Source organism: Bison bison, unplaced genomic scaffold (genome assembly GCF_000754665.1).
Source record: "Bison bison bison isolate TAMUID 2011002044 unplaced genomic scaffold, Bison_UMD1.0 scf7180017864310, whole genome shotgun sequence".
NCBI lineage: Eukaryota > Metazoa > Chordata > Mammalia > Artiodactyla > Bovidae > Bison > Bison bison.
In genome coordinates this window covers 2,732,479-2,743,573 of record NW_011494882.1, presented here as the reverse complement: position 1 = coordinate 2,743,573, position 11,095 = coordinate 2,732,479, and the positions used below count along the sequence as shown (strand labels likewise).

General features: G+C 48.0%; 1 protein-coding gene across 5 annotated transcripts in view; it reads right to left on the bottom strand.

Annotated features, from left to right (window-relative positions):
• Positions 1 to 1,885: 1,885 nt before the first annotated feature.
• The window catches only part of TBC1D1 (TBC1 (tre-2/USP6, BUB2, cdc16) domain family, member 1), a 227,872-nt gene continuing 218,662 nt past the window's right edge, over positions 1,886 to 11,095 (bottom strand). For all 5 annotated transcript variants that reach the window (XM_010852415.1, XM_010852416.1, XM_010852418.1 and 2 more), the window contains 2 exons: positions 7,079 to 7,252; positions 1,886 to 3,706 (listed from right to left, as the gene is read on the bottom strand). In XM_010852415.1, coding sequence (XP_010850717.1) covers positions 3,506 to 3,706; positions 7,079 to 7,252 — 375 coding nt within the window. In that variant the 3' untranslated portion in view covers positions 1,886 to 3,505. The remainder of the gene's footprint in view (positions 3,707 to 7,078; positions 7,253 to 11,095) is intronic.

The following is an 11,095-nucleotide window of genomic DNA, read 5'->3' as shown; positions in this document are numbered from 1 at the left end:
GAGCATATGGCACAACAATGATAGAGGAAAGGAGATGGAAGGCTGGGGTGTTCCGACATGTCAGCTGTGGTTCCTGCAGTTTTTAAGTCTTCAGTGTCATACTATCAGTGACAAAGTCAAAACCAGTCTATGAATTCTAATCCTACGGATCACAAATCATATATACTTAGCTGGAGGGCCTCCGTTGAATGACTCACATATGCATGCTCTCATTCAGGTTAGGCAGGTTCCAAAATTAATTGTCCTGGTTTGTATTACATCAGTTTGGTTAAGCCAGGACTACTTTTCCCTGTGTCCCCTTGCCTCACGGTTCTAAATTAGAATTAACTCAAAGACATGCTTGTGTGATTTTTAAAAGGTAAAGTGAAGCCAGGGCCACTTTTCTCTGAAGGGCATCAGTCAAGTACGGTGACGGACAGGCATGAGGTGTCTGTGGGTCGATTTGTCCTCGTTCTGCACCTCCAGCTCTTCTTCCCGTGTTCTGACCTTGAGCAATTACCGAGGCTGGCTCCAATCCCACCTCCAAACACTGGCTGTAGATGCAGAGGTGGTCACTGCGTGGTGGCCACAGCTGCCCCCAAGCCCTCACCCAGGCCTATGTCGGCACCTACATGCGTTCTGCCTCTCAGAAGGGCCTTCTGAGTTCTCATGAGCACCTCCTTCTGCACCTTCCCCTCTGCAGCTTCTCGAACAGTAGTATTTTCTCTTATTCTGGTAACAACTCCTGCATCCTACAGCCCTCAGAGCAATCTTTTTCCCCCAATTCACCAACCGAACACAGATCCCCAAATGAACACTGTTGTACTATCTACGTGTGACTCCTCACAGGGCCCCCAACTGAGTGTTCTGCCTCACAGGGTGCTTCCTGGGGATTCAAGGTCTTCCGTCTGAGAGGGTATGCTGCCGCTGCTGCTGCTAAGTCGCTTCAGTCATGTCCGACTCTGTGTGACCCCATAGACGGGAACCCACCAGGCTCTCCCATCCCTGGGATTCTCCAGGCAAGAACACTGGAGTGGGTTGCCATTTCCTTCTCCAGTGCATGAAAGTGAAAAGTGAAAGTGAAGTCGCTCAGTTGCGTCCGACTCCTATCGACCCCATGGACTGCAGCCTACCAGGCTCCTCCATCCATGGGATTTTCCAGGCAAGAGTACTGGAGTGGGGTGCCATTGCCTTCTCCCTGAGAGGGTATACATTTTATCAAAAGACAGACAACCTACAAGTGCACACGAGTGTGTGCATACAGTTGTGTGTTGGGGAAAAACACAACAGGAAACTTTCTTAAAAACTTGCCTCTGTGAATCCTCAGGCAATGATGTGAACCATGACTTTTATCTGTCCCCAGCTAAGACACAGGTGACTGTCCAACCTGTAAACACAGGCCCGTGTCCACTGTCCTCTCCACCCAGCGCCATCTCATGACAGCACCCATTGGCACATACCACGGATGAGTCTGGTCTGAGCAGCCCTACTATGTACACAGAGTAGAGGTGTCACACTTGGGGAGCAATACTTGAAAAACAAGACACCAATCCCTCAGAGAACTCACTGCTGGTTAGGGAACAGTCACACTCTGACCCACAGGTGTTCATATACATGCTAAGTCACTTCATTCATGTCCAAATCTTTGCAACCCTATGGACCATAGCCCGCTATGCTCCTTTGTCCATGGACTTTTCCAAGCAAGAACACTGGAGTGGGTTGCCATGCCCTCCTCCAGGGGATCTTCCTGACCCAGGGATTGAACCCACATCTCTTACGTCTCCTGCACCGGCAGGCAATTACCGAGGCTGGCTTCTTCACCACTAGTGCCACCTGGGGTGGTCCTTCAGCCTTTTGCTGAAAAGCAAAAACCCAACATTAAAAAAAAAACAGAAACGCATAAAAGTATGAGTATGAATTATTTGTTTTATTGCTTTGTATCTTATTTAATGCAGAGTTGATGTTTTTGAGTAATGGTAATAAGATGTCCAAAATTCAACATTATTAAACATTCAAACAGTAAAGAATGTGGGAAAAAGATCTCACATGTTAACTCCGCTAAATTATAGCTGGTGGAACAATTCATAATAAAGGCTATAGGCTTGTCATCATGGTTTATGACACGGGCAACGGTAGAGAGTCCCGGTGTCAACCAACTGTGTAGGCACCAGGGGTGGCATGTGTGCCTCCCTTGGAAACATCTGGAAAGATCTAGAAAGACTCCGGGTATAAAAACCCTTCCTTTCACCTCAGGCTTGAAAGACACACCCACCACAGAGGGTGTCAAAGAACTCCTGTGGAATAGAAGTGGTTATGATGATAAAGACCAGAAATGGTTCTGCTGTCGAGAAGTGAACTTGCTTACACGTCCCCTCTCTAATCTACCGCCCGCTCTAGCTTGTCATGAGCAAGGGCCTCAGGTGGCGACCAGATGACACCAGGCAGCGGCCTTTGGACGGCTGAAGGCACTGGATCTCCTCATCCTGAGGGAGTGGGTCACTGGGTTGTGACTTACACTCAACACACACATCCTACCATGAAAAACTGCTCTCAGCTGCCATACATTTGATGTAATTCCAGGCTGAAAAGTCTGAAGACTTTAAAACCCCAGAATGTCTGGGGCCCCTGAAAGTCCTGACGTGCTGGGCAACTTCAGCAAGGAATCTGATTCCCAAGGGGTGGAGGCTCGAAGGGACACAGGCTGCTCACATCACATGGCAGCACAACATAAATACGTGACTCTACAGTGTGGATATGAGACACCACAGTGAAATAATAAATACTTCAAAATCTACAGCTGTCAGTCACACGCTGGCCATACCCGGTACAGTCTAAAAACTGGTGATTTTCCCATAAAAACATGTATCTACAGTGAATGCGACCAATACTTAATAAGGGCTAAGCAAAAACATATGAAAACTATTCTTCAAAGACAAACTTCATTAAATATCAAGCATAGTGACCAAATTTAAGATGTCAAATTTAAGTAAATCACTTTTGATTTTTCCCAGGGGTAATTTGGGGTTTCCGCAACAAGAATGGTCAAGGGCCAACTGCACCCCACCGGTGATGCTGAGGGTGTAAGTCATGCAGACCCTCTTGGAAGAACAATGGACACATCTTTGCCAGAGGAAGCATACCTCCAGCCTCTTCATTCTCTGAAATACCAGAGAACAAATGCCCTTTACAGACACAGTGATGCTGAAAAAGAAAGCAACAAAGAAACATAAAGGTGCATTTATTCGAGTCCATGCCATCTAATCTACTGAGTACAGTAATTAAGACTGGAAAAGGGAAGAATTAAACTTAAACAACAACAAAAACACTGGGACGTTCGTCCCCTGCATTGTGAGTCAGTTCAGAAGAATGTGTGTGCTGGCAAGCCAGTCTCCTCCCTGAGAAGCACGCTTCGTTCTCCGTTCTCCTCCAGCATTTTCATCTCTCTCAGTTAAGGCCTGGACAGTGTCAGGGTGGTGGCCACACCTGTTCTGGAGCTGTGGGCTGGCAGGAGCTGGGCCCCAGGCCATCAGTCACCCGAGGGCTTGGGCAGTGTGGGGTCAGACTCCCGGCTGCCCAGCTCTGCCGTCTGCCTCCGGAGCTGCTCCACCGTCTGCAGCAGGGCTGACCTCTCCAGCTCCAAGGCCAGGGTCGCCTGCTTCAGCTTGCTCTCGCTAGTCAGGAGCTTCTCAACAGTGGCTTCCAGGCTCTGGATCCTCCCATTGGCGACCTGGAAAATAAAAGAAGACATGTGAATGTAACTGCCTGGGAGACGGTGGGAGATCCATTGTGTGCTCTGCTGTCCAGCCTTGGGGGAACTGTGGAGCCTAATTCTGGCAGAGACACACCTTTCCGTATTTATTATCACTTCTGGCCACAAAAGACTCTATTTCCCAGGCTCCCTCAAGGGTGGGCTGGGCCATCCGGAGACCCTCCAACGTCTTTTTCCTCTGTGTGGCTACTCTGGAAGCCACACGTGGAGACAGTGGCTTCCCAGTGCGGAGGAAGCCTGGTCCCTGAGTTGCCTACTGGAGACGGCTGGGAAATGGTCCAAGACTGCTTCGTGGAGACGAGGTGGTGAGTGTACAGTGCTGAGTGTACAGTGCTGAGCCCTGGGATCCAGGGTGCTGTTACTGCAGCACAGTCTGCCTGCTCTGACAAACACAGGCAGCTACAGGTGCACACTGGTCTTAGATAGACCATCCAAATGGTTTCTATGTGAAGGCCCACGTAAGAACAGCTCTCTAACCTGAACCTTTCGTTTTCCCTCCAGTACCAACAACCGGCATTTCCCCCAGAACGTGTGGAGCGCCCAGGGGACCGAGCTCTGCTAAGAGGGTCACATGTGTGGCCTCACTGACCAGACACCAGTCGTGTCCCCACTCCCCCCAGTCCGTATCCTCAACACTCAGTCAGTGTCTGGCAGCCCTTCCAGGCGCTTCTCTCTAGCAACGGACTCTCCTCCTCTTTTGAGTCCTCTTGGACAGGCTTCCCAGGCAACCACAGAATTGGCTCCAGCTGTCCGCTGCATCCCCCCACATTCAGGCCCAGAGTCTGCAAGGCACTGCTCTGGCTCACTCATCCGCCCAGCCCTCTTCGTGTCCCCATGGACTAAATGGTGTTTTTTTTCCCCCTCATTTTCAAAACAAGGGAAACAGTTTTTTGAGCAAGGTAACACCTGTGCCAGACAGACAATTTATGACTCAAAGCTGAGCTCCAGCTGTGACACTGGAACACTCAAAACAGAAAGAAAAAAGGCCTGAGACCCTAAGTCTGTCAGTTACCGGGCAGCAGGTAGTCACACTCAGGGGCTAAGTCCGAGCAGCCCTCTCAGACCCTCTACTCCTGCCCACAGTCAAGGCCTACAGCCGGTCCCACCTTATCTCCTCCAGGGACCACTCCTGCCTAGGCCATGGCACTCCCAGGGGTACCTGCCAGCTTAGCAGTGAGCTGTTATGCATGGTTGTTTACTGTTTGGCATGAATGTCAGGTCTCCTCCTCAATCAGACTGAAGCTCTCTCACCCTGCATGTGGGTCTGATCTCCCATAGGCACCCAGCTCACAGACACTCAGTGACTCAATGATTATTATGAAAAACGCACATCCCTTATCATATGGCAGTATCAGGCGTGTCTATGCAATTGTCTCATGCGTGCTGCTGGACAAAAGAGGTTAGACAGTTTAGTCTCCAGCTGCCAGAGGACAATCTTCAGTGTTCAACAAGAAAATAAATGGGGTTTTGGTATGTCCAACTATATGAATGGAATGGAGTCAAAACACAGGTCAATTTTGATAGTTTGGGGAAAAAAACAAAGATTTATGTTGGAAAATTAAGTAATGCACTGAACACCTATCCCTGGGCTCCGAAAACTGTTTTAAAAAATAAAAAGAAAAAAAGGAAGAGAGTCTCATAGAACTTCTGTGGTCTGGCTGAAAGATAGTAATTCCATGTGACTCAGAGGGTAAAGGGAAGACTACACTCAGGCCCCCACAAACTAACTTGCCATAATCCCTAGCACAACTCTTTGAACATCTGTTGTTACTAATTACCGCCTGATGCCTTTCTGGAGGGCTATAGAAGTTGGAGCAGTTTTTCACAACTCCTCTCCTCACGAGGACTGAAGTTCACAGTATCATGGAAGCAGCACCAAATTACCTCCCCTTTTTACCACAATCCCACGTGGGTATCAGCCTAGTAAAATCAACCTTCTGTTGGAGTGCTATTTTAACAAGACAAATGCTTCTAACGGCGATCTGAGCTTTCCACCCTGCTGTATTTCAGGGACCACTGTTCGTCTGGAGGGATCTAAAATTCCCACCTACACTGCAGGCCTTACGTGCAAGACAAGGTTCTTTGTCCCCCGGCGCCTCCCCTTCAGGTTACAGCTGAGACCCCCTGGAGAAATCACAGCCAGACTCGGTCATTTTCACAGTTAGGATATCTCTATCTTAGGGGAACACAAAGCCGACTTTGAGAATGTGACTGGGAGTCAGGACTGGGTAGGCTAAGCCTTTTCTTTGTTCCTCTACAGTAACTATCTACTAGGTTATACTGGCATAAAATCCCTGCTGGGAAGAGTACATTTTAGACAAGGGTTGACTGATTAAGCTCCCAAATGCTGGCCTTTCTCCCATCACTGCCAAGTTTGCATCTGCAAAGCAGCAACTTTTAGGCAGAAAAATAAGAGGCTTAGATCAGGACGGAAAGCTTATTCTAAGGACAGCCTAGAACACCACAGAATACATATTTTGAAAATAATACAAATTCTTCTCCACAGTAGCTCAAAAGTAATTTTTAAACCGCACCTCCACCAACAGACACATTTCCATAACAATGTAGCTGTACCACCCATCAGATCAGGACACTTAAAAAGCAGACGATACGGTTACTTTACTCCATCTGATTGGTGGAGGAGTCGTGCAGAGCAGTAAGGTAATTTTCTGTCCTTGTCACATAAATGAGGAAATCAGAGCAGATGGGTGACAGTGGGTGACACTGGATCTGGCAAGACCTGGGCCTCTGGTCTGCATCTCTGTGCTCACTCCCTCTTGCCCTGCAGCATATGCGATCTGGGTATGTCCCCACCCACATTTATGCAGGCCAAGATGGAAACTTCCAGAGGGGAGAATCGTGCCCTTCGTGAACCTAACTTTTGTATTTGTACCAAGGACTCACAATTATGATCACAGCTCTGGTTTATTCTGTTATTCCTCACTTGATGTCACTTTGAGGACCTAGCTGGTTTTGCTCCTGAAAGCTCCTGCCTTTGATTCTCCCATCATTATTCAAAGCACAATGGCTGGTGTTTGGTTAATAGAACCAGAGCGCCGTGGACCCAAGCTCAGTTCTTGGCACACCTCCTGAAAGGGTAAGTGTAGAAACAGTCTCTCAGAAAGTTCCAGGACAGTCCGACCTTAGCAAAGGATAATCTGTCTGCTCCCTGACAAACCGGAACAGCTCTCCTGGGCCACCTTTGATCCCAACTACAAACAGAGCAGAAAGGGCCTCCAGCGGCGGGAAGCTCAGCCTGCGGGCCTCTGGTGAGTTAATGAACCACCACATGCTCAAGGCTCAGGTGGCGGCCTTGTAAACATGCCCTACCTGCAGCTGTTCAAGGAGGTCAAGGTTCTGTTTGCGTAAGCTGCTGTTGGTCTTCTCTAGTTTGTCCATTCTTTGGTTGTCACTGAGAGGAGAAGAATCGATAAGCTCTTCCTGAAGCACGTGGTACTCAACTTCATAAGCTTGTAACTGTTTCGAGATGTCCGTCTCAAACACCTGTTTCACAGAAAAGTCATCAGGCATTGGAAATGAGAAAAATCACACACACACACTCACACTCTCTCACACACATGTGACCATGTCAGTGGGTATCCACTGAGCACCTACTCTGCACCCAATGCTATTTAGTGATAAACACAGAAAACTCTCTGAATGGAGAAGAGAATAATTTTACTTGGGAAGAGAGAATTTAAGGAGCATTTGGAAATAAACTGAGAGAAACAATAAGTATAGGGCTTTCGTGGTGGCTCAGTGGTGAAAGAATCCATCTGCTAATGCAGGAGACTTGGGTTTGATCTGTCAGTCAGAAAGATCCCCTGGAGAAGGAAATGGCAACCCAGTTCAATATTCTTGCCTGAAAAATTCCATGGACTGAGGAGCCTGGTAGGCTGCAGTCCACAGGGCCACAAAGTGTAAGATATGTCTTAGTGACTCAACAACAACAATTGTCAGTGTAGGTCTCTGATGCCATTTTTCAAAGGCAAAACCTTATTTTTTTAAAAGCTTAAAAGAGTTTCTTTTTAATTCTTATCTCAGTATTCAGATCTTTTTTCTCTGAAAATTCTATTAGATACATCAACTATGGGTCAACGACAGAATAAAACAAAAGAATCACAGCCCTACTTGCCCAGTCACCAGGTCAAAGTTTAATTATAGTTCAGCTGGGTTTTCAGAGTTACAAGAACAGCTAAGTAATGGAACTGTTTACTGAAAAACCCTTTTCTGCACATAAGAGATGAAGAAATGAGCCAAAACCCAAATGTCACCCACATAGATGAGTGAATATGAAACAATGCCTGACTTGCCTTTCTTCTTATAATAGTAACAGTCATGAAAAAAACCACTCGTGTGAAAAACAACCCCAAAGTGCACAAGTGAGTGAGCTGTTCATGTTTGTACTTTCTCTTGGTGAGTGAGCTGGACCGAGGCAGGGCCGAAGAGGGAAGGGGTCCGAAGGCAGAGGCTGCTGCCGCCCCAGGCGTGAAACCCCGGCACACATCTGAGAATTCAGTCACCATGTAAGAAAAACCAGCACGATCAGAACACACGTTTAGAGAATGAAATTAGTATTTTCAAGGGCAGAAACTGCCTCTTCACAGCATTTCCTTAAGAAAGAAACTCCAACACAGTTAAAATCAATGAAAAACTCATTTCCCTGGATGGCATCCTCTTAGCATTTAAACATGAATGAGCCCTATCTTTCCTGAAATCAATTTTAAAAATCCATGTTTACTTTTTCACCATTCCCAGAAATTTTCTCTTCCTTGAGATAAACTTTTCCACTTCCTGGCTTTCAATTTAATTCAGTGGCTAATACTAATCAGGCACAAAAGTCACTCCAGGACAAAAAAAACAGAACACATTCCATTTGTGATGTGTGTGTGCATGTGTAGCTGACTGGATTGACCTGATTCTCTCCTGTCCATCAGAGTGACCCTGAGCTCAGCAGGGATTATCATCTCTGTTCCACAGTCAAGAAAACTGACCCAGGAGCTTTCAGACAGCCCTCTAATGGGAGCTTGGCTGGCAACTCCCTGAATGACCATGAATAAGTTACCTGACCTTTCCCGGCCTCAGTTCCTGGCCTCCCCCGTGGGCTGATAACCCCTACCTCCCAGCATCTGTGGGAATCGTGAGACACACACCTGGCAAGCTGAGCTAAGGGATCTGCTTCCCACACTTACCGTGAAACCCCTCTCATCCATGCTTGTGCTGCAATGAATGGCAGAGGCTGCCACACCATGGAGCCTCTGACTAGCTCAGCACAAAGGCTGCACACACGCAAACCAAGACATTCATGTGTAATCACAAATACAGTCCGGGATAAATGCCACACGCACACACACACCTCTTTTTTCACCCAGGTTTCTAAGTGACGTCCTAACCTGGAACACCCGGGGATGAAACCTTGGGCCTTTGATGCAGAGGGGCTGAGGTCAGGGGCTCTCGGCTGTGCACAGGGCGGAGTGCTCTCGTAGGCCCCCATTAATCCCGAGGAACCATCCCAGGTCACAGGCATCTCTGTTTAATTGCATCACCACCTCCTGGTGCCAAAACACACACAGCCTTGCAGTCATGCCCAGAAATCTATCCCCGACTGCGGCAGCACGCAGCTGGCAGTGACAGCGCCTGGTCCTCCAAGGGTGTTTTTTCACATTGCTGTATATTCTTCAAAACCACAATTATAAATGGCTTCGTGGTATTCTATCAAGTTGATGCATCAATAATCATGTTAATCCAGTCATCGAATGTTGGCTATCTAGTTACTTGCAAGTTTCTGTTATAAATGACAACTCTAAACATCTTCATATGTACTGCTTTTCCCATATTTTGGCTTATTTCCTAAGCATGCATTCCAAGAAATGGGATTACTGAATCAAAGGATACGAATATTTTACTGGCTTATGATACACACTGCCAAATTGCTTCCCGAATGGGAATAATCAACACACAATGCCACTAGCAACATTAAGAATGTGCCAGACACAGTACACCCTTGGCATTGGGTACTGGCCTTAAAATGTTTCATTCTGTTAATCTAGGCAGGTAAAGAATTATACCTTATTTACATTTAAATTATGCACAAAGCTACATACTTCCCCAGCTATTATTAATCTGCTCTATGAGTCTCCTTTAGTGAACTCCTTTGCATTCTTGGCTCATCTGCTATTGGACACTCAGTGTCTTTTTCTCTCTGCTGTCTGTGGACACTACAATGAAGCCATCAACCTTGACGGCAATAGAACTAGTCACATACTTTCCACCCTCCCCACCCCCACACCCTTCCCCGCAGCTGGGGTGGTGGGGGGCGGTCTCAATGGTGCAGCTTCTGCCCAGGTATCAAAATAAAGGGGTTCAATGTCTGTGGGGAATTTAAAAATAGTAATAAACCCAACTGAAAGTTGGTCTGCTTTTAATTATCACCACAATGCAAGCAATTCTCAACAATGCCAGGGGTAAAGGACGCCTCCCCACCATATCCCTACCCTCTTGGTATGGCAGTGATTAGCCTTTTAACAAACTTTCAACAGCACAACCTGCCCGAGCCGCGAGGACTCCTCCCAAGGCAGAAGGGGCAGCCTCACCACTGTGATTCTGAAGAGCATCTTCTGAACAAGGGAGCTTTGGCGAGATGCCGATTTCTCTCCTACCAGCTCAAGCAGAACCGAGACCTGTCTGGCGTGTTTACGATGGAGTCACCCACTGCAGCCTTTCCAAGGTGTGTGTGGCTCCCCCGGGGAACTTGCTGAAAGGCAGATTCTGACTCAGCAGGTCTGGGGGGGGCGGGCCTGGATTCTGCGTAAGTTCTATGCAGTAGGACAATGGTACCGGTCAGGAGCCCACTTGAGGCAGGGCCTGCAGGATGCTGAATGTGGGCTATGGGCTCCATCCTCCTGACCCCCCTCCCTACAATCTTCCTTGCACTGACCTGAGGCTGCAGGGCACGTGCTGTGATGAGACAGCCCTGACCTCCCTTCCCTTCCTTTCTGTTTATTCCCAGGGCTTCCCCCTTCCTGAGAGAGGGTTGTTAAGGCTTACATTCAACTGAACTAAGTCACGCTGAGCAGCTGCCCCAGAGCCCCTTGCCGCCGTGCCCTGGACCCTGTCAGCTCGGGGCCGGCCTCTCGGCGGCGGCTCTGAGCCTGTCTGTGTTGAGCGGGAGCTGCAGGGCCCCGTCCTTGGTGACTCTGCCCACCCTGGATGCAGACTGTGTCCCAGAGGCTCAAGTTGAGGTTTCCACAGAGAAGGCATTTAGTGAAACACAGCTCGTCTATCACAGGGGTGCACCTGGCTCCATCCCTTCTCACACAGGACAATTAACTCAGCCATGTGCAAGGA